This window comes from Epithele typhae, assembly GCF_022376455.1.
Source record: "Epithele typhae strain CBS 203.58 chromosome Unknown BXZ73scaffold_65, whole genome shotgun sequence".
Classification (NCBI taxonomy): Eukaryota; Fungi; Basidiomycota; class Agaricomycetes; order Polyporales; family Epitheliaceae; genus Epithele; species Epithele typhae.
In genome coordinates, this window is record NW_025954256.1 from 159,906 (window position 1) to 181,700 (window position 21,795).

A 21,795-nucleotide genomic window follows, 5' to 3' on the forward strand; every position below is an offset into this window, starting at 1 on the left:
CCCCTCGGACCGCCGTTCGAGCGCGCGGCTCACTGCGCACGCCTGATGGGCCGAATGAGCAGCGGCATCTGCACGCCTTTTTCCATCTCGCTCCGGAGCGCGGGGCGCTGGATGAAGATTCCGACCATCGCGATGTCGTCCGCGGGCACGGGCAGGCTGAACTCGAACGCGCGGACGAGCGCGAAGATGAGCGCCTTCATCCTGCGGCGCGGGCGGTGAGCTTCGCGGTGAATACGGGGCGCGAAGCCTGGGACGAGGAAGGGACGTACTCGGTGAGCGCGAAGCGGTACCCGATGCACGCGTGCGGGCCGCCGAGGAAGGTCATCAGGTTGCCGTACACCCCAGGCATGTGTGCCATCGCCTCCGGCGGCGGGTTCAGCCACCGGTCGGGGCTGTGAGCGGGTGTCAGGGGTTAGCGACGGGGACGAGAACCCTGGGGTAGAGAGAAAGAGGAGATGCACACCTGAACTCGAGCGCGTCGGGCCCCCAGAGGTCCTTGAGCGTGTGAAGGGTGAGGATGGGGATGAAAATGCGCTGGCCGGCCTTGACGGGGATCTCCTGCAGCGTTTTGCCGTCGGCGTCGACGATGGGCGTGGAGAGCGGCAGGACGTCGTCGTGCACCGCGATCCGGCTCGAGAAGGTGACGACGGCGTGGAGGCGGAGCGTCTCGCGGACGACGCGGTCGAGCAGGGGCAGCGCGTTGAGGTCTTCCATTGTCGGGGATTCGGTGTCGAGAGAGAAGAGCTCTTCGCGGAGCCGGGACTGGATCTCGGGGTGAGTGCTGAGGGAGCTAAGACACCAGGAGGTCGACGTGTTCGTAGTCTCGTGGCCGGCGATGAGGAAGGTGGGGATCTCTGTGGGTTCGTGAGGGTCTGTCCCTAGTCCTGGATTATGGAAGCACTTACGGGCCAAAACCTCGTCGTCGGTTAGTTTCTGGTCGTCGGGGACATCGGCCGCGAGGTTGGATTTGAGCAGGAGGGTGAGTAAATCACGTCCTTGGACGTCTCTCTTCTCGACGGCACCGCGACTCCTGAGCTCCGCTTTCTTCTCGAGAAGAAGCTTTTTGGCGATCTCAACCATGACTCCCTGTGCTTTATCCGCAGCCTGCGTGCGCTTGTCGGGCTACAGGTGGGGAGAGCGCGTGAGCGGTGAAGAGCGACGAGATGCTGTGAGATGCTTACGAAGACCTTCGAAAACAGGAGAGCGCACAACACACTCAACGGCGTAAACACGGGAGGAGTCTTCACTATGTGGGCGAAAGCCTTGCCAAGAGGGTTTTGAGAGTCCGGATTGAGGGCGTCGAAATTGTAGTCGAACCCTTCATACAGTCTGAGTTTCAGCGGAGGATACATATCTGAGCAATGGCTATACCTGCAATGCCGATGACGTCTAGAGTCATCCGGCCCAGGCCTTCCACAGCATTGACGCGGCCAACACCGCTTGCCGACTCAACCATGCTGCCCCAGTATTCAACCAACTGTAGGGGTAAGCTCAATACTAGCTGTGGTGTATGCTATACAGGACGCACGTTCATGGATTTCTCGACAAATATCTGGGTCAGTTCGCGGATTTGTGCCGGACCAAACGCCGGGTTCTGGAGCGAAAAGTGAACTTCATAATATCTACTTGGAAGCTAGCACGGGAAGATGTACCATTACTCTCCGCTGATGACAGGGCGTCAGCTATCATGTCTTTCATATCAATAAGGCCCCATATCCCTGACCTGCTGTCTGTGCTTCTCGCCTATGGTTCGAAAGTGTCAGCTCGAAACCCCTGGAATCATAAAAGACCATATATGGTTACCTTCCGCGACCAAGACGCCTGGGCCATACGAAGTTAGCCATTTGAAGCGAAATCCAATTGAAACACGTAATGGCTAACCCTGCCCCAACAGTCTCGCCAGATTCCGGCGGCTCTCCGGCGGCTTGTAGTAGCTCATTGAGTGGTTCAGCGCGTGGCCGAGCAGCTTCGGGTCTATCGAAAATATCGCTTGTTGCTGGAGCCAACCCAGTCAGTCCTACGCCCGGTACGGTTCAAACGTTCAATAGCGACACACTCACCCCGAACATGGACGGTACGCGGAACGTGGGGCCAAACTTGGCGACCCACTCGTGCGGCAGGTCCGCGGAGCTCGCAAACATGCCTCCCAGCTGGCCGGTGATCCAGTTTTCTGCGTCCGGACCTGGCAGTCGGCGAACGACATCCGAGTGGCGGCTCACGAGGGTCTTGAGGACCTTGAGTAGGACTGCCATCGCGGCCCCGGCAAGCAAGAGGCGCATTGCGGCATTGATGTTGTCTGGCAGTAAGATCGCTGGCACCGGCATGAGAAGAGGCGGTTGGAGGTTAGGAAGATGGTGGGAGTGGAAGGACGTGGGCCCATCGGCTCGGCGGGGTCTATATACAGGCCCGACTGCAAGGATGACCCGTAGCAGCTCCTGGGGCGGAGGTACCGGTCGAGAAATTGTGGCAAAGCCCACCGTCAAGGGCCGGGTCCGGGTATGTGGGCCCGGCAACCGCCCGGACCGGCCACACGAACGGTCGGCGTCCGCATCGCTTCGCAGTCTGAAAACATACCCGAGCAAGTGCGCCCGAGCTGGTGTCTTTGCGAGTCCGACTAGCATGGCGGCTACTCATCCGTCAAACGAGATAGGGGCCCGGGTGCGCAAACGTCCGATCTACACCCGGTGTCCATACAAACGACAGTCCCCCGCTGTAAACAGCTCAACCTCGAACGACACCCGACCCGGCCAGGCTCAGGAGCGCTACACGGGGGCCCGGGCGTATGAGCAGCAGAAGCTGCGCGCCCTTCGCGCGACCGCTCTTCGAGCCTGGAAGCTGGATGAGGTCGCCAATTGCCATAATGCCCTTGGCGGGCACCCCAAACTCGAACTCGAAGCCGCGTTTAAGCGTGAAGACGAGAGGCTTCATCCTATGTATATATGCACGCTGGCGATCAGCTGACGCAGGATGCCCCGAACCAAACGGAAAGACATACTCGGTAGGGAAGAAGGGGCACCCGATATAAGCGTGCGGGCCGCCGAGGAAGGTGGGAAGGTGCCCCCACACGCCCGGAATGCTTGCGATGGCCGTGGATGGGGGCCGCCGCTGCAGCGCGCGGCGCCCGACGTCAGCCGACCGTCCACACACGATCAGAGAGCAGGAAAATCGAAGGGACTCACTTGAACTCGACCGCGTCCGCGCCCGCACCCCAGATGATGGGGAGCGGCGTGGAGCGCGAGGACGGACATGAGGAGGGCCTGCCCATCTCTATTCAGGATCTCACGTAGCGTGTGTCCGCGGGCGTCGATGACGGGTGTCGCGAGCGGCAGAACGTCGTCCGCCTGCGCGACGCGCGGCACGGTCGACGGTCGTTACGGGCGCGGAGACACGTCTCCCGCACGACGCAGTCGAGGAACGGAAGCATTGATGTTGAGCGCGTCTATCGTCGACGTGTCGGTTGATACCGCGACGCGCTCTTCGCAGAGGCGGGTCTGAAAGTGCGGGGTTTTGCAGAGGATGGATGTTGAGGTGGTCGAAATAGCAAGTACGAGGTGATAGATGCACGAGCGAGGACCTTGATGTCGGTCAGACGCTGTTCTCCAGGAATGCCGGGTGGGATTTTCGCGCGGAATAAGTGGCAGGGAGAGCACTTCATGGCCTTGAATGTTGTTCTTCTCGAGTAAATCATGGCCCAGTTGCAGCACTCCGTGGGTCCTTCTGAAACGAACTAGCGATGTGAGCCGGGCCACGCAGAATGGCGCATATTGATACGCACAACGAAGCTCTTCGGAAGGAACCTTCTGAGGATAGCCCTCTTCCTCCCGGGAAGTTGCGTCTTAAATATCTACAAAAATACTTTGTTGGTTGGATGGGTTCATCGATATATCCCGTCAAAGCTGTAGTCGAAGCCTGGTCCAAACAGGGTCTCTGTGAAATGAGAAAAAAGAAGGCCACGGTCTTAGTCCTAACTTCCAGGCAGAACTTCCATCCTGTCCCGACACTGCCTTGGCGTTCCAGTATTCGACGAGCTATAGCCTGCTATAGCGAGGTGGATTTGGACCTTCTCGATGAAAATCTCAGTTAATTATCGGATCCGAGCCTTGAGAGCAGGATTCGAGGGAGATGATCAGGAAAAAGTGCTCAAACTAAAATTCAGCATTTCATAAAAGGAGGATGTTGCGGTTCATAGTTCAAAGGATCATCGCGCCTCGGAGGGCAGCACTGTGAGATGTATGCGCTGACTTTCTATCAGGTACCGCGCCATGTTCAAGCACTTGACAGGGACTCACCTCTGCATTTGAAGCGGAACTGCTTCTGCTCTGCATGAGACGCCTCCGAAAAATAGTGCCTGATTGGGAGACACCCGATGATGGATTTGAGATAAGACGCTTACGGACAGACGTAACAAATGGACCGAGCGGCGGAAAGAGACGACCCAGACGCGACATCCTAGTTTGTGAACAAGGCAGGTGGCTGGAGTTGTGTGAGCAGACGAGATGGTGATGGCCCGGGCGGAGGTGGCCCGAGGGGCCGAGGAGGGCAAGTGCTCCGGAACGGAGCCGTGGCGGTGGCGGGGCTCCCTTCCTCGACTCGAACTCTCATGTAAACGCATACACCCTCGCATTCTTCATCTTTCCATTCACTCGACAGACACATCTTCGCGCCCGTGGACCGTCTGGACGACGCCCAGCCCTCATGGAACCGTCAACGAACGGACGGCTCAGCCGAAGATTGACGAAGAGCATATTCGGCGCGCGAAGCGTGCTGCTCTCAAGGAGCTCAACGTGCTCCATACCGGAGAAGGTGGGCAGCATCTAAGGTTCATGCTGTTTTGTTAGTGACCACATGCGCGCTGCAGAACCGTCCAAGACACTGGATTCATCTCTGAAACGACACACCGCGTTGATCAAGCGCATGCGACAATCCCTCGGCGCAGAGCACCGTGATCAAGTACTCAAGGACATCGACACCCTGTCGCTGGAGAAGTACGTCGACGAGATTGTCGGAGCGGCAGCTGAGGGTGTGCTCAAGTGCAAGACAGAGAAGGATGTTTGGAGCGCGGTCGAGGTATGTGCACTTCCATCTCTCATATCTACGCGAGCCCGACCGTGACCATGTATGCGCGTACTTCAGGTCATTTCTGCGCTTCACCGCCGGTTCCCCAAGGCCTTTACCTCCTCCATCGTATCCTCCTTGTCGGTGTCCCTTGCGCCACCTTCCAAAGCTGCGCTCGCGACTCTATCCCTGGAGCAACGTGAAAAGGAAGACTCTTCGCGTATCACACGCCAACGACCTATTCTACGGGTATGCGGCCGAGCTCGCCCTCGTAGGCATCATCAGGGACAGCCCAAGAGAAGAGCGGCGGAGAATGGGTCATGAAGACTATCCGCGACTTGGTGCGTCGAGGTTCACTTGCCCTTGTATTTTACTTAACTCTCCCGCCACAGCTTTCCAATGATCCCTCGTTGTCCTCACTTCCCCTATTGCTCGTGTTCCTCAAGTCCTACTCCAGTCCTTTCCTTGGCATTGTCCCCCCGTCCGCCTCCAAGCAAGTATCCCCAATTCCGAACCAGGTACCCTCAGCGAAGAAGTCGCTCACTCGAACGGAACACCTTCTGTCCCGTTCAACGAAGCGGAGGAACTGGTGGAGAAGGAGATCAGAGACAGGTTCAAGAAGATGTGCGAGGGGTACTTCGACAACGTTGCGAAGAAGCTGGTCATGGAGCACAATGTGAGTCGCTTGCAATCCATGTATTATGCATACTTCCAACTTACGCCGGCGTAGCGTCTGCAAGACCAAGATCGGAGGAACCATGAAGCATACATTCGTTCGGGGGAGATTTTCGAGGACAGGCAGCAGGCGTATGAGAAGATGACGAAGAACTACGAAAAGTTGCTGGCAAGCTGCCAGAGTACGCCGCTTTGGCGTTTCCTCTCAGTTGGATGCTGACTTGTCATGCACAGTCTGTCAGAGCAACTCTACCTTCCTATGCCGACCCTGAAGACTGCGTCGCAGAAGTCGGAGTCGATACAAATCGGCGTAAGCACTGGTTCGAGTATACTTGGAGGGGATGGAGATGAGGGCGTTGGTGGCGGAGGGAAGTGGGAGGACGAAGAAGAGCGAAGGTTCTTCGAGGAAATCCCGGACATCAAGGACTATGTCCCGCGGAGTGTTCTCGGTCTAGATGGCGAAGGCGACGACGATTCCGAAGACGGGAAGGAGAAGGAGCGGCAGGACAAGGAAAGGGTCGAGGAAGAGGTGCGAAAGTTGGAGGAAGAGCTTGCGGGTATGAAGGTCGATGGAGAAGGCAAAGCCCTTTTGAATGGGAATAACAAAGTTGCTGAAGATGAAGACCTTGAAGTCGACAAGTGTGTACCATATCATGCTTTCGCTGTTGTGTGCTGGCTGACGTTCCGGCACTTTTAGCGCGCCAACTCCTACACCTGGAACACCCAAAGAGTCCCCCGCCACTACACCCCAGCTGGCACCTCAAGGTCCCTCCCAGCTCCTTACTGCCCTACTCGCCCGCCTTCCGGACGCGACTAACCGATCGCTGGTCGATCAAGCCGCGGTCGACTTCGCCTTTTTGAACTCGAAAGCAGCGAGGAAGCGGTTGGTGAAGTTCATGACGCAGATTCCGAAGAGCCGGTCAGACCTCCTTCCTCACTACTCGCGATTCATCGCTATCTTGAACAGGTATATGCCAGATTTGGGAACGGATATCGTCGCGGCGGTGCGTGCATTTGTCAGTTCGACATCGTGAGCTTTCTCTAACGGTCAGCTACGACTACAGCTGGACGAGGAGTTTCACTACCTGCAGCGCAAGAAGAAGGTCGTGAAGGAGCTTTCCGAAGTTCGCATGCGTAACATCACTTTCCTCTCCAACCTCACCAAGTTCCGCGTTGTCCCGGCCCACAAGATCCTCCACGCATTCAAGGTCTGCCTCGACGACTTCTCTGGGACAAACGTCGAAAATATTGCGATGCTTTTGGAGGGCTGCGGGCGCTTCCTGCTGAGGAGCGAAGAGACTCACGAACCGTTCAGCAAGATGATCGAACTCATGAGACGGAAGCAGAGCATGCAACATTTCGATCAACGACAGCTTCTCCTCCTTGAGAACGCCTATTATCAATGTAACCCCCCAGAGCGGGCCGCCCGCCAAGTTAAGGAACGCACGCCCGTGGAACTTTTCATACGCCACCTCGTCTACGACGTTCTCGCCAAGAAGACCATCGACAAGGTTTTCAAGCTCCTCCGGAAGCTCGATTGGAACAACTCCATCGTCGTACGGACTCTATACAAGGTGTTCACAAAGCCCTGGAAGCTCAAGTACAGCCACATCCCACTCCTCGCGATGCTCACCTACGACTTGCAACGTACCACCCGGCGTTCTCTGTCGGAGTTGTCGATCAGGTTCTGGAAGACATTCGCCGGGGGTTGGAGACCAACTTGTACAGCATGAACCAGCGCAGGATCGCATCTATCAAGTTCCTCGGGGAGTTGTACATCTACCGACTGGTCAGCAGCGGGATCATCTTCCATACCTTCTGGTCCCTGGTGACCTTCGGACATCGTAGGTCGTTCCCGCTTTTTATGCTCGTTTTTCTGATCATCTCGACACAGCGGAAGGCCGACCCCTTCCTGGACAGCTATGCAACGTCGACATGCCGGACGATTACTTCCGCATCAGGCTTGTCTGCGTGCTGCTGGACACCTGTGGCATGTGCTTCGACCGCGGCTCCCAGCAGAGGAAGCTCGACAACTTTCCTCACGTTCTTCCAGCTCTACGTCCACTCCAAAGATCCGTTGCCCATGGATGTGGAGTTCATGCTTACAGATTCTCTTGAGGTCAGCGCGCTACGCTCGCTCACAATGTCCGGTGTATACTGAAACACGTTAATATAGGCGGTGAGACCCAAGCTCTCAATGTTCATGACATTTGAAGAAGCGGCGGTGGCCGTGGATGAGATGTTCAACACTGCCTTCCAGAACGCTGGAGGTACGCGAGTAGTGACTCAAGCCGAGGTCGCGCTTACGTTCTATAGTTGCTATGCCCGACGAAGTCGATGGTGGAGATGACAGCGGCGAAGATAGTGGAGGTGATGACGATGACGATGACAAGAGACGGGGAGAAGACGAAGACGAAGAAGACGACAGGCTGCAGCCCGACTCCCCGGTGCGCTCTTTCTCCTATACGCCGGGCTCGCTCTAACTTGTAAGTAGATCGACGAACGCGCACCTTCGCCCGAAGCCGTGCTGCTCAAGTCTTCCACCACCAACGAGAACCTCGGACCTACCGAAGATGACGACGCCGAGTTCGCGAAGGAGCTCGCCAAGCTTGTCACCGATACCTCCGCCGACTCGCGCAAGGTTGACAAGAAGACCGCTCTGGCCTTGTGGGACACGACGCTCCCGCCTGTCATGCGCAGGAAGCAGAAGGTTGAAGATGACGACGACGAATCAGCCGCTGAAGGCGCTGACGGTCCGAACGTCATGAACTTCACGCTGTTCACGAAGCGGGGCAACAAGCAGCAGACACGGCAGATCGCGATTCCGGCGGAGTCCATGCTGGCAGTACAGACTCGCACAGCCCAGATGCAGGACAAGGTCGAGCAACAGCAACTTAAGCGGCTTGTGCTCAACTACGAGCAGCGCGAGGGGGCCGAGGAGGTCAAAGGTACGCGGACACCGACAGACGCATTGAATCCAGTGTTCAATAAAAGCTTGTTCACAGCACTCGAAGCTCGCAATCGCCAGGGTCCGATCAAGATCCGCCTCGCAGGATAACACGTTGCCCTCACGCCCGAGCCCAAACTCCAACCGCGAAACCCACAGAAGATACCTTCTGGCTTGTGCTCGTCCTCGATGAGGCCGGCGTCGCCGCCTCTCCCCTTCCTCCCTTCGCGTGCGCAACCTGCCCCAGGCCGGCTCCTCAACGTCAACCCACAGCCGGTACAGACTAGTGTCCAGCAGGCACTCAGCACGCGACCGGGTGCAGTCCGTACTCGCTGCGCTCTGCGCTCGGTGTTCTGCCGCCATGCTGCCGACGCCCCCGGGATGTGGGCACTTCGTCCCTTCCTTGGGTGGCCATCGGCGTGATTCGTGTCGCGGGCGCAGCCGCCGCGCGAGAGGGCTGTCCGCATTTGCGCCGATGTACTGTAGATCGCCTGTTGTGCACTGCTGTCCGTGCTGTCCGTTTGCAATTGATACATGTTTTCTTGTGGATACGCGCATGGCCTGTGATGGTTGAGACATATGAATGTTGTTAACCAGGCTCTAAGCAGCCTATCGGTTTTTGTTAGGAGCCTGGATACAACAAGTACTACACTACGGTATATATCCATCAGCAGCCGGAGATCAAAATACGAGAAGGAACAACAAAGTCCACAACGCCGATTCCTCGAGCAAACATCTTACACCTATACAATGTCCGTCTAGACAGTCACAACCCCATCCCCGCACCATGTTGCGGCTGCTCAAACCCTTGCGGTTGTTGCACCCCACCCATCGTGTCGAGGTACGCACCCCAGTCGTCCCACCTGAACACAACGTCAGAGCTGGGAACAACCGTCCTCGAAGACGAAGCAAGCGCAGCACTCACTCGAACGACGTCGGCGCCGCGTTCCACGCGTCCATCGTCGCGTCCGGGAACGCGAACCCCTCCACGCTCATCATCGCCACGTCCGCGTCCAGGCCCGGCGGCGTGTCCGCGCTCGCGGGCCCCGCGACGCCCGCCATCCCCGCGTGCATGCCGAGTCCGCCGCCGAGCCCGCCCATCCCAAAGTCCCCGTCGAAGCCCGCACCCCCGAAGCCTCCACCGCCGAACGCCGCGCCACCACAAAAGCGCTCTCCACCGAACCCCGAGCCGTCCATCGGGAACCCCGCGGCGGCGGCCATGGCCGCCCTGTTCGCGTGGCCCGCGAACGCGGCGGGCGCGGCGCCGCTCCCGGGGGTGGCCGGCGCGGCGCTGAGCGCGGCGAGCAGCTCGCTGTACTGAGTGAGCTGCTGCGGCATCGGGATGTTGTCGTCCGGCACGGTATACCCGCGCGGGCGCGCGAAGCCGAGCTCGGGGATCCCTTGGTCCGGCTGCGACAGGGATGGGCCCGGGGACATGTGGGTGCGGGCGCGGGTTTGCTCCATTTGCTGGGGGCTGAGCTGGAACGACTCGGCCTCCATCTGTGGAGCTCGGGGGGTGGTAGCAAAGGTGGAATAGACACCGACGCGCCCGAGGTCAGCAGTGTGCATAGGGAGCGAGAACACGTTGGGAGATGGGGTCGGGTTCGTGGCCTTGCTGGTGGATGGTGATGATTGGTCCGAGGGCGTGTTCGGGTCATGTGTAACCGTGTTGCGGAAGAAGGGTGACTGCAGTACACCATCCGACAGGTTGCTTGGCCCAGGGGGAGGTGCCGGCTGAGGCGACTTGGGCATATTGAAATCACCGATCGATACCAGAGTATTCAAAATTTCCCTTTGGTCAATGGAGCATTAGTTGGAGGAAATTGAGAGACCGCGAATCAGTGCACTCACAAAAATGTACTGGTAGCTTTCGCGCTGTTTGGAGGCTCAAGTCAGCCTGACGTGGCAAATGAGATAGGGCGTACATACCGCCCCTGAAGCGACTTCAGCATGGTCACACACTTCTGCACATCGTCCATGTTGGGACTGAAAGGGAGCCCCGCTTTCTTGCTGCCCCACATGTTGAGGAGAAGCACTAGTCCAGCGGTGAACAACGGGAGCTACCAGCACGTCAACAACACATTACCAAACTTGTTCCTTCAGCGGAAGGAACTCACCCGCTGCATTGTTAGCGCGCGTCCTGTGCGCTGGAAATATATATCCAGCACGTGGGTGCAGGAACGTGCGGCATTCGTGCAGATGGTGAGTGAAGGGAACGGCAGACGGGACGGCTTATTCGGTGATGGGATGAACGGTCGGTGGACGCAAATCTGAGCGAAGTAGTAGTGGGAGTACAGTGTCGACGATTGACCCATGAAGAAATCGTCTGCCGAAGACTGGTTCTCCCATTTCACTGCCGATGATTGCGCATGTCAGGTTATGGCGGGATGCAATTAAGAGAGAACACCCACGATGTTCTGGGATTGTATCTATCCATCTGTTTAAGGCGGAGTCTAGATCGGCGACGATTCGCTGTTCCCAATTTGCCCCTACATAACCAAGACTGAGCTTCGACTTGTTGATAGAGTACTGCGCGTAAAGAGGCCGTTAATTGACGCACAAAAACAGCCTCATCAAGACGTACGACAGTCCGAGACGCAAACGTGAGAATCTTCTGCAGTCTCGCGAAGCAGTTCGTGAATGCAACTCTGGACGGTTTCCCCTCTGGTTGCTTGAAACACAAGCCCGGGTCGTCGTTGAGCCAATACTCGTCGTCCACTTCGAGCAGAGGTTCAGTGTCGAAGCTGATATGACGCAATGTCAACCCTGAGTATGAGCAGGAGCGTAAACTTGACGCACTCCTCGTCATGAATGGCCGCAGGGCGACCCAGCCCGAAGCTTCCCATGCGATCAAATGCGAGCAAACACCTATTAAAAGACAATGAGTCAAGCTCAGAAGAAGAGATAGGCGCATATACACACCAAAACGCGCGCTTCCACAACTCGTCTTCGACGCTCGGGTTCGGCTTGTACATCTTCTTACGGTGACAACCCACGTCCTGCGCCAGCCGTATCCCGAGCCCAATAATGTTCCAGCCGCTCTGAGGTGAGTGCGTGCCGACGAGATATGAAGCGGTGAGCTGCGCAGCAGCAAGGGCGATTAGTCAGGATTTCAATTTGCTGACCATCGCCGGGGAAGGAAGCAGAGGAACACAGACACGCACCACGCACACCTGCAAGTCTTCGAGTTTCGGCCGGTCGAGGACCGACCACCGAGCCTGGTCCACGCGCTCAAACCAGTGCCAGCCTGACTGAAGAGGTCCGACGACCGTCCGGGGGTCGTCTACCCACCGGGCCCGATAGCACAGACAAGAAGGACGACGGAGCCAAAGCCACGGTCCGTGAGGTGTTTTCCCTCGTCGAGGTATCCGTCGAATGTGGGGCGATGCAGGAGGGGTGTGTACATTTCGAGGTTGTCCCAATAAGCATCGGCAAGTTGGTTGATCAGGTCGCGCGGTGGAAAGTCCGAGTGTGGTGGATTGTCTTTCGACACTTCCTTCCTTTGGGACCAGTTCTACCAAGACATTAGCCCCACCACGATCGAATGGACGAACGGACGTACGTTTGGCATGGTCTGGAAAGAGGTAGCTCCCGACTCTGAAAAACTCAGCTGGTCCCTCATCTGCTTGTCCCCATCCGACGGCGTGTCTTCGAGTCTCATTCCCGTCACTTTGTCCTTCAGCTCCATCACGGTTTGGAGGAACATGAGGTTGCTCGATTTGCCATGGTACCGAAGGGCACCTCCAGGTGTTATTGCGAGTCCATGTCTGAACTGGCGAAGTATGTTGACCTTCGCTTGCCGCTCATCGTCACTTGGATCGAGTTCGTCGGAATCGACAGAGGCGTCCGGCTCGGGTGGCCGCGGAGTCAAGCCGCTGGGACTCGAGTAGGCAGACGGACGGGAAGGGGAGCTGGCCGAAGTGGCCGACGGTGTCTCCGCCTGCGCTCTGAGGCGATTAGCCTCGAGTACGCTGTCGAAGTCTTTGGGGATGGACAGGTTGGGATGAAGCTTGAAGGCGTGTGGACGTATGAGGGGAGGAAGTATGCGTGCAGCACGGACGCGACGCACCTGGCCAAACAGCTTCTCCATGTTCTGCAACCGGTTCTCCAGTATTTGCACATAGCTCTTGCTGGGGGGCCGTGTCTATGGGAGAATAAGGAGACCGGCACGAGAGAACAGGGAAACACGCACGTTGACAGGCTCGTATGTGCACTCAATCCCCTGCGAGATGCACCTCGAACACTGGTGCTCGGGCATCTCTGCGCCGTCGCCTACCCCGCATGATCACGGAATGCTGAGCAACGAGCATGACACTAGCCGAGGCAGACTTACAGCGAACTGCGGAGCACGCGCGTGAGACTTTGCGGACCACAGCAGCAGGAGCGGGCGGACTCACTTTTCTTCCGCCTGCAGTAATCACAGGCCCTCTGCTTCTTCTTCCGTCTCGCCTGCTCAGCGACGGACAACGGCGACGGCGACTCATGGTCATCGTCTGGTGACGACATTGTGGCTGCGGGGTGGTGGCTGCTGATCCGCGCGAGGGAGGTGGACGGGGCGAAGGAGAGGATGCACAGCCGTCCTGAGGCCTGACGGCGTCCTGAGGGAGGAGAGAGGGTCGAGGGCGTGGGGGGCACTGTAAGGACACATTGGATCTGCGGCGAAGTTCTTGCGTCGGCGCTCGGCGGCTGCGCAATCCGCATCCATACGTCATCGTCGTCTCAACGCCGGACCAAAACGGCCGACCCAGCGACTCGTACTATCGGGGTTCGGACCGAGTTAGGGCCCAACATCGTGCTATCCCGGATGTTCACTTCACCTCATGTTTTCATATGTGCGAAAGCTGTTCATCTTTTTTCCTCACGTTTTTCTCCTCCAGACCGTGCATTTTCGAGCTCGAAGCTCAGCCGATGCCGGAACACTTGTGGTTCTCTGTCGCACATGCTTTTGTACGTGTTCATCGCGGCCTAAGTGCATTGCAGATCGGCCGATGCACGTAGCCACTCGATCTCCGAAACTTGAGGTCTTGGGGTGCCTTACAATTGAGCACAGAACTCGGCATCTCGCTCGCTGGTCCTCGAGGGGACGACTGCACGAACTGAATGCGTCTTCGATTCCGATATCTAGTCGAGTAGACCAATCAAGGAGCAGGGCCTGTACTTCTTGAAAATGGGCCTCGGAGAACTGTGGAGAGTTTCTTTTAAACGCCTCCAGATCGTTCCGGCACGAGCAGTCCGCGGTCTACCAGGGCTAGACGCACCACTATCCGCCTGTTAAATTTCGACAATCCCAAGTGCGGATCTTTGAATATGTAGCGGGAGCATACTAGGCCGAATGTCGACCCCCGATGTCAACGTTTCAACCCGGACGTGGGAGCCGTCCCGCCAAGTCCGAACGGGGGTCTCGAGAACACGGACGAACCCAAAGATGGCAAAGGGATTCACATGTCGTACATCGCAAGTTCGGAATAGAGTACATACAGAGTGCGTTGTTCTGCCCACAGCCCGCGCTACCGTGGCTCAGTTAGAAGCCGGCGACGATGCCGTCAAAGCCGGGCTTCCGGACGAGGTTCTGCCAAAGGACGTCACGTTAGCAACCGCCCGACCTGCGAACACGGGGACAGCATCCGAGCCCGGAGCTACAAGGGCTGGGAGAGAACAGGCACTCACGGCATCCCACGGGCACGCGGCGCCCATGTTCGGGAACGTGCCCGGGACCCACGAGAACTCGTCCGTGAAGTCCCAGAGGGTGATCCCGACGCAGCCCGGTACGGCCTGGCACGCGGCAACGACCGTCTGGTAGTCCTTCTGCTGCTGCTCGAGGAGCGCGGCGGTCTCGGGCAGCGTCATACGGATGTCGAGTTCCGTGATCGCGACCTCGATCCCGAGCGCGGTGAACTCGCGCATGTTCTCCACCAGCGTCGTCGGCACTTCGCCGACGATGAAGTGGGACTGCAGGCCGACGCCGTCGATCGGGACGCCTTGCGCTTTGAGCGACTTGACGAGGTTCTTCATCGCGGTCGCTTTGGCACCTGAGAGAGTCGACTTGGTGTGAGGTGAGAGTGGACGGGTGGAAACGTTGACTGACCAGTTCCCTCGATGTTAAACTCATTGATGTAGAGTTTTGCATTCGGGTCCGCGGCTCTAGCAGCCTTGAGCGCAATGGGGATGAAGTTTTGGCCGAGGGTATTGAAGAAAACGTTGCTCTGGAAGGTGCCATCGTCGTTGAATGGCTCTGTGTTCGTTGGGTCAGCATTGAATGACACAAGTCACAGGTGATCGCTGACCATTCACGACATCCCACGCATCTACAGTGCAAGGCATCAAAGATCAGCTCAAAATACCTACAATGTGGCACACGCCAAGACTACATACATCTACGACGGAGAATGTCAGCAAGGGTCCGAAAAAAGAAATTCTGTACTCACGTTTTCCCCTTGTAGTGTCCTACGAGCGTACCGCAGTGGTTCTGGATCACTGACGTCAATTGCGCTGCATTGAAGTTGCTCGATGTGACCCAGCTAGGAAGCTGCGAGTGCCAGACACAATTATGCCCTAGAACGAACTGATCAGCGCCCGGGAGCTCAGATTAGCAGAATCTCCTCACCTCGAAGTAGGCGCCCCATGGGTTGCGCGAGCGCGGCGATCTGGTCACCCTGAGTGAAGGTGAAAACGCCCTGTTCTGGCTCGGTCGCGTCCTGTCCGAGACAGCTTAGCCAAGGGTTCTAAAGGCGGGGCGCGCCGAATTTCTCACCCATTTCATGGAGTTCGCCGCCGTGATCTGGCCGAACATCTGGCCGTTGTTCAGGACGGCGACGTACGGTTGGTTCGTCAGCTCGCCGTTGTCCGTCGCAGTGCCGAAGTAGAGCTTCCCGGCTTGCTTCGCGAGCGCGTGCAACCCAGAGACCTTCGCGGTCGACGTCGGGAGCGCCGCCGCTGCAGTGGGGGCCGAGGGTGCCGCCACCGCCGACAGGGCGCATCCGAGGAGGGCGAAGAATGGCGAAAGACGCATCATGGCGGAGTGCTGTAGTATCTGAAGGGGCCGTTGTCGTGCTAAAAGCCGGCGGCCCCCTGCGACTCTTATACATGTTCCATTTATGCCAACAGGTTGCCCGACGACAAGAAATATTTCGAGCTGCGGCTCGGAGGCCAAACGGAAAGGCGTGTATGACGTGCCGCTCGGTCTTGTGGGGCGGCGGGTGACATCAGTGGGGGAAACAAAGACTCGTTATGTTCACGGTGTGAGGGAATCAGGGTCATTTGTCGGAGGTAAATCCTCGTGATCACTGCGCAGATCATGAGTACCGGCGGATAGGAACGGGATGTACCACCGCTCACCATGACAATGTAGCTCCAGAGCATTGCGTAATGTCCCATCAGAGTATCCAAGGGGCTTTGTCAAGTAATGAGACCGTATTAGAAAAATTCCCGCACCATATATGCCCACCTATCTTGTCGATTTCTAGCGGTCATGGTACAGACGTGCCTTTCATCGGTCTTCCGCCAAGTAGCGCACTGACAGCCCCATGACCACCGGTCTGATCCAACAGAGGGACAGGCATAGGACACCTGTGAACACCGGATGCGGACGTGTGAATGAGGCAACTGTTTAGGTTCACGAGGTGGACATACCGCCGGGAGCGGTCCGTTTTGCAGGTCTCAAGCCCTCGTGTCGGGTGCCTCTGCAGCCATGTCACAGGCGCACGGGATTGGGTAGCTATATCGCGTCTAAGGAAGGCTTCCAGCGCGTCCACGACATGGAATTTTTCGTGGAGATGAACGGCAGACGTACCTGAGTTCACCCACAAGCGCTCCACAACCCCACTGTCATATGCACATTGCGCTGAATTGGTACCCGCATTTTCACAGGACGTATTCTTGATTGGGTAGACACCGTCAGAGGAGTTCGTGTGACATGTAGGGGAGAGCATACATATATGTTGTTCAAGAGTGGGATGATGTGGTTTCACTTGTGCTTCTTGCAGATTCCGGAATGGAATTTGCATAGTAAGATGTTCGCGGTACGGGGAACGCGCAAGAAGGCCACAGAGTATGAGGATGGAGAGGTTGGCCGGTGGCAAAAGACGACAACGCGCATCCGACATCTCCGCCTGCGTTGAACCAGATGGGAAGCGGCCACGTAGCACTGAAGTATATCCGTTTGGGGTTGCCCTCTAGCGTGCGTACCTGTCCGAGCATACAACTGTCGGTAATCAGGGAGAAACCACGCCTTGCTCATGACGGAGTGGCGAGGACGGAGCGCACCAAATATGTCGTGGTTTAAACAATATGGTTTACTTACTAGTACACGAGTTGAGTCGCCCGGGTAGCGGCCCGGCACCAGTCTGAAACCAATTGGACGAGCGCTAAGAGGTGGCGACCTAATTCACCAACCTCCACCTCCTCCTCACCGTACTGGCACCAACCACCACCAACCACGCATGGTCGCGACAGCGCCCAGTTTACAGCGCGGACACGCTAAGCTCTGCACACACGTCGGCCGCCGTGCGCCTTCCATGCATTATGAACTTCTCAACTGCAATACGACGTTTTACCGCCGGATAGCCGTGGGTAGCCGCCAACTTCTCGAAGAGAAGCGACCCAGAGGTACCTAGGTAGGTGTATGCGCAGCCACCGAGTGTACGATTCGACGAAACGCGATCAAGACGGAGGCAGCGCTCAGCACTCACGCGGCGATATGTATGCGCACTGCGCAGTCGCTGAGCGCCGACACAAGTGCTTCATTCGCAGTTCCAATGCGTCCTGACAACGTGCCCCACCCTCGCTCGACTCTCCCCCCACCCTCAGCACGCCCCCAGGCCTCAGGACGGCTTTGCATCCCCTTCTTGCCCCCCATCTCTACTCACCGCGACCGCACCCGATACCGTCCACCGGCCTCGCGCCGATCAGCAGGCAGCCATCCCCTAGCCGTAATGTCATCACCAGAGGACGACCATGAGTTGCTGTCGCAGTTGTTCGCCGCCGAGCAGGCGAGGCTGAAGAAGAAGCAGAGGGCCTGTGACTACTGTAGACGGAAGAAAAGTGAGTCCGCCGCCCGCTCCTGCTGCTGTGGCCCGCAAAGTCTAACGCGCGTGCTCCGCAGTTCGCTGTAAGTCTGCCTCGGCTATTGTCATGCTCGCTGCTCAGCATTCCGTTATCATACGGACCAGGTAATGGCGCAGAGATGCCCGAGCACCGGTGTTCGAGGTGCATCTCGCAAGGGATTGACTGCACATACGAGCCTATTAACGTGTGTGCCTTCCTACTCTCTCATGGCAGTCTCCTTATGCTCCTGTAGACACGGCCTCCAAGCAAGAGCCATGTGCAAATACTGGAGAACCGATTGCAGAACATGGAGAAGCTGTTTACCCGGGTGCGTCGCGTCCGTGCTGCACGCATACTTTCCCTCCGTCTCATACATCCATACGCCCTCAAGCTTCATCCCAACCTGTCCATCCCCAAAGACTTCGACAGTGTGCTCGAGGCTAATCGCCTCGGGGCACAGGCGGAGGCACCGTCAGTCAATTCAGTCATCTTGTCTTCCTGTTCGTCTACCCACTCGACTCGCAGCGGCTTGACTCCGCGGCCACCCGAGCCGGACGCCTCTGTCGACCCCGACGAACTCGATCCAAGTGATGACGAGCAGCAAGCCAAGGCCAATATACTTCGCGAGTTCAGACATGGACTCGCACTAGCACCCGGAGGAGCCCTTCAGTACCACGGCAAATCGAGCAACCTTATGTTTCTCCAGGCTGTGATGGAGCTGAAGGACAAAGTGACGAGCATGAGCTTCGAAGACGCGCCGTCGGATGCCGGGGGCAAGCAAATGAGGGAGCGGCTGAGATTTTCAGAGTCAGTAGATAGCTCGTTCCAGATCACGCCAAACGTACGTCCGTTCCTGGATCCCGGCATGAACGAGCTGCGGGAAAGCTGTCCTTGTGATGCTGACGTCGTCGTAGAACTGGTCCAAAACGAAGAAAGTGGTGAAAGATCCACCACACTCGGACTTTCCACCGCGCGACCTGATCAACCAACTTGCTGATGCTTACTGGGACAACCTCGAAATGTACACACCCCTCCTGCATCGCCCCACATTCGACGCATACCTCGACGAGGGGAAACACCTCACGGACCGCGGCTTTGGCTCCGTCGTCCTTCTTGTCTGTGCTATCGGGGCCCGTTGGGTAGACGACCCCCGGACGGTCGTCGGACCTCTTCAGTCAGGCTGGCACTGGTTTGAGCGCGTAGACCAGGCTCGGTGGTCGGTCCTCGACCAGACTAAACTCGAGGACCTGCAAGTGTGCGTGGTGCGTGTCTGCGCTTCCCTGCCCTCACGCTGGTCAGTGAATTGATATACTGACCAATCACCCTTGCCGCTGCGCAGCTCACCGTGACATACCTCAGCGGCTCGCACTCACCTCAGAGCGGCTGGAACATTATTGGGCTCGGGATACGGCTGGCGCAGGACGTAGGTTGTCACCGTAGGAAGATGTACGAGTCGGGGCCAAGCGTTGATAGCGAGTTGTGGAAGCGTGCGTTTTGGTACGTATATGCGCTTATGTCTTCTTCTAAACTTGACTCATTGTCTCTTCATAGGGCTTTGCTCGCATTTGATCGCATGGGAAGCTTCGGGCTAGGTCGTCCTGCGGCCATTCACGACGAGGAGTGCGTCAAGTTTACGCTGGTGCTCATGCTTATAGCTGATATTGCGTCATCTCAGCTTCGACACAGAACCTCTACTTGAAGTGGACGACGAGTACTGGCTCAACGACGACCCGGACTTGTGTTTCAAGCAACCCGAGGGGAAACCGTCCAGAGTTGCATTCACGAACTGCTTCGCGAGACTGCAGAAGATTCTCACGTTTGCGTCTCGGACTGTCGTACGTCTTTGTGAGGGTGTTTTTGTGTGTCAATTAACGATCTCTTGACGCGCAGTACTCCATCAACCAGTCGAAGCTCAATCTTGGTTATGTAGGGGCAAATTGGGAACAGCGAATCGTCGCCGATCTAGACTCCGCCTTGAACAGATGGATAGATACAATCCCAGAACATCGTGGGTGTTCTCTCTTCATTACATCCGATCATAACATGACGTGGGTTTTCATCGGCAGTGAAATGGGAGAACCAGTCTTCGGCAGACGATTTCTTCATGGGTCAATCGTCGACACTGTACTCCCACTACTACTTTGCTCAGATTTGCGTCCACCGACCATTCATCCCATCAGCGAATAAGCCGTCCCGTCTGCCGTTCCCTTCACTCACCATCTGCACGAATGCCGCACGTTCCTGCACCCACGTGCTGGATATATATTTCCAGCGTGCAGGACGCGCACTAGCAATGCAGCGGGTGAGTTCCTTCCGCTGAAGGAACAAGTTGGTTTGTTGTTGATATGTTGTTGACATGCCGATAGGTACCGTTGTTCACCGCTGGACTTGTGCTTCTTCTCAACATGTGGGGCAGCAAGAAAGCGGGGCTCCCGTTCAGTTCCAACATGGACGATGTGCAGAAGTGTGTGACCATGCTGAAGTCGCTTCAGGGGCGGTACGTATGCCTTATTTAATTTGCTACGCCAGTCTAACTTGAGCCTCTACAAAGCGCTAGACTTACTAGTATATTTTTGTGCGTGCACTAATTCGCGGTCTCTCGGATCTCTCCAACTAATAGATGCTCCTTTGACGAAAGGAATGTTTTGAATACTCTGGTATCGATCAGTGGTTTCACCAAGCGCGATTCGCCTCAACCGGCTCCTACCTCTGGATCAAGCAACCTGTCCGACGGTGGGCTGCAGCCACCCTTCTTCCACGACACGGTTCAACATGACCAGAGCACACCCTCGACGTCAGACCAATCATCATCATCCATCAGCAAGGCCGCGAACCCGCCTCCATCTCCCAACACGTTCTCGCTCCCGATACACACTGCTGATCTCGGGCGCGTGGGTGTCTGTTCTACCTTTGCTTTCGCACCCCGACATCCGGAGATGGACGACTTCTTCCAGCACCAGATGGAGCAAGCCTGCGCCTGGGGCCCGACGTTCCAGGGTCCGCCCCAGTCGCCGTCGGACCAAGGGATCCCCCAGCTTGGCCTCACGCGCCCGCGCGGTTACACCGTGCCGGACGACAACACGCCGATGGCCCAGCAGCTCGCGCAGTACAGCGAGCTGCTCGCCGCGCTCGGCGCCGCGCCGGTCGCGCTCGGGAGCGGCGTCGCGCCCGCCGCGTTCGTGGGTCACACGAACAATGGGCCCGCGATGGCGGCCATGCCCGCCGTCATGGGGTTCCCGATGGGCGGCATGGACGGCTGGGGCTTCGGTGGGGCGGGCTTCGGGGGCGGGGGCTTCGAGGAGGCCTTCGGAATGGGCGGGCTCGGCGGCGGAGACATACACGCAGGGATGGCGGGCGTCGCGGGAGCCACGGACGCGGACGCGCCGTCGAGTCTGGACGCGGACGTGGCGATGATGAGCGTGGAGGGGTTCGCGTTCCCGGACGCGACGATGGATGCGTGGAACGCGGCGCCGGCGTCGTTCGAGTGAGTACTGCACTTGCGTCGTGCTCTCGGACGTGTTGTTCACAGGTCTGACATTGTGTGCAGGTGGGATGACTGGGGTGCGTACCTCGGCACGATGGGCGGGGCGCAGCAACCGCAACCGCAAGGGTTTGGGCAGCCACAGCATGGCGCGGGGATGGGATTGTAAGCTGTACACGATCGATTGATCTGCGACTATCTGGACGGACATTGCAGAGGTACAGGATGTTTGCTCAAGGAGTCCGCATTGTGGACTATGTTGTAATTCCTTTGATTTCCACCTGCCGACGCACATGTACCACGTAGTGTACTACTTGTTATAGATCTACTTCTCGAATCTAGACTTGCCTTCGCGTCGCTCCTTGCTCCAGCACTGATCCCGAATAATCCTGGCGATGTTCCACTGGCTTCCTCAGCTTGGCGTGCAAGCATGAACGCAGCAAGCTGCGGAGCCCATCCAAGCTGGTGGATCGCGACAAGTGCCGAATGAGCACCTCACGCCTTTCCCTTTCCCAAATCCGGGCAAACCCAACAGCTCAGGATTCCTGTAAGGGATTCACTGCATGCGGAACAAGCGGTCATGTTCCTCGGGAGT

At 57.4% G+C, this 21,795-nt stretch overlaps 6 protein-coding genes across 6 annotated transcripts; 2 read left to right on the forward strand and 4 right to left on the reverse strand.

The window, feature by feature from the left end:
• Positions 1 to 29: 29 nt before the first annotated feature.
• Positions 30 to 2,324, reverse strand: BXZ73DRAFT_105437 (cytochrome P450; the record flags this gene model as incomplete). The annotated part of the gene is made up of 12 exons (XM_048016254.1): positions 30 to 201; positions 270 to 392; positions 464 to 854; positions 906 to 1,122; positions 1,182 to 1,318; positions 1,372 to 1,477; positions 1,529 to 1,594; positions 1,653 to 1,664; positions 1,724 to 1,743; positions 1,804 to 1,821; positions 1,882 to 1,996; positions 2,061 to 2,324. The coding sequence occupies 12 exons, from the start codon at positions 2,322 to 2,324 to the stop codon at positions 30 to 32; spliced, it is 1,641 nt and encodes a 546-aa protein (XP_047873754.1).
• A 397-nt stretch (positions 2,325 to 2,721) lies between these two features.
• On the reverse strand, positions 2,722 to 3,248 carry BXZ73DRAFT_105438 (uncharacterized protein; the record flags this gene model as incomplete). Its single annotated transcript, XM_048016255.1, has 3 exons — positions 2,722 to 2,929; positions 2,996 to 3,105; positions 3,180 to 3,248. 3 exons carry the CDS (start codon positions 3,246 to 3,248, stop codon positions 2,722 to 2,724), a joined length of 387 nt encoding a protein of 128 aa, XP_047873755.1.
• A 1,248-nt stretch (positions 3,249 to 4,496) lies between these two features.
• BXZ73DRAFT_92327 (transcription factor) lies at positions 4,497 to 8,788 on the forward strand (the record flags this gene model as incomplete). The annotated part of the gene is made up of 18 exons (XM_048026329.1): positions 4,497 to 4,517; positions 4,725 to 4,803; positions 4,859 to 5,067; positions 5,134 to 5,326; positions 5,347 to 5,396; positions 5,448 to 5,536; positions 5,584 to 5,731; positions 5,786 to 5,912; positions 5,973 to 6,369; positions 6,428 to 6,734; positions 6,795 to 7,377; positions 7,404 to 7,574; positions 7,625 to 7,724; positions 7,747 to 7,849; positions 7,907 to 8,000; positions 8,047 to 8,177; positions 8,225 to 8,678; positions 8,736 to 8,788. The coding sequence occupies 18 exons, from the start codon at positions 4,497 to 4,499 to the stop codon at positions 8,786 to 8,788; spliced, it is 3,309 nt and encodes a 1,102-aa protein (XP_047873756.1).
• A 655-nt stretch (positions 8,789 to 9,443) lies between these two features.
• Positions 9,444 to 13,183, reverse strand: BXZ73DRAFT_105440 (fungal-specific transcription factor domain-containing protein; the record flags this gene model as incomplete). The annotated part of the gene is made up of 16 exons (XM_048016256.1): positions 9,444 to 9,540; positions 9,603 to 10,469; positions 10,529 to 10,552; positions 10,607 to 10,737; positions 10,795 to 11,030; positions 11,089 to 11,206; positions 11,262 to 11,421; positions 11,477 to 11,545; positions 11,600 to 11,757; positions 11,842 to 11,928; positions 11,988 to 12,191; positions 12,240 to 12,686; positions 12,747 to 12,821; positions 12,870 to 12,949; positions 13,011 to 13,016; positions 13,075 to 13,183. The coding sequence occupies 16 exons, from the start codon at positions 13,181 to 13,183 to the stop codon at positions 9,444 to 9,446; spliced, it is 2,868 nt and encodes a 955-aa protein (XP_047873757.1).
• A 1,015-nt stretch (positions 13,184 to 14,198) lies between these two features.
• Positions 14,199 to 15,689, reverse strand: BXZ73DRAFT_80752 (endo-beta-1,4-glucanase; the record flags this gene model as incomplete). Its single annotated transcript, XM_048023338.1, has 8 exons — positions 14,199 to 14,246; positions 14,345 to 14,706; positions 14,763 to 14,909; positions 14,962 to 14,982; positions 15,050 to 15,051; positions 15,103 to 15,229; positions 15,282 to 15,372; positions 15,429 to 15,689. 8 exons carry the CDS (start codon positions 15,687 to 15,689, stop codon positions 14,199 to 14,201), a joined length of 1,059 nt encoding a protein of 352 aa, XP_047873758.1.
• A 1,969-nt stretch (positions 15,690 to 17,658) lies between these two features.
• Positions 17,659 to 20,211, forward strand: BXZ73DRAFT_20112 (fungal-specific transcription factor domain-containing protein; the record flags this gene model as incomplete). Its single annotated transcript, XM_048017593.1, has 11 exons — positions 17,659 to 17,716; positions 17,845 to 17,924; positions 17,973 to 18,047; positions 18,111 to 18,564; positions 18,656 to 18,981; positions 19,059 to 19,216; positions 19,271 to 19,339; positions 19,395 to 19,554; positions 19,610 to 19,727; positions 19,786 to 20,021; positions 20,086 to 20,211. Coding segments are annotated over 11 exons (1,860 nt in total), but the record flags the coding sequence as incomplete, so codon positions are not given.
• Between the last annotated feature and the right edge of the window lie 1,584 nt (positions 20,212 to 21,795).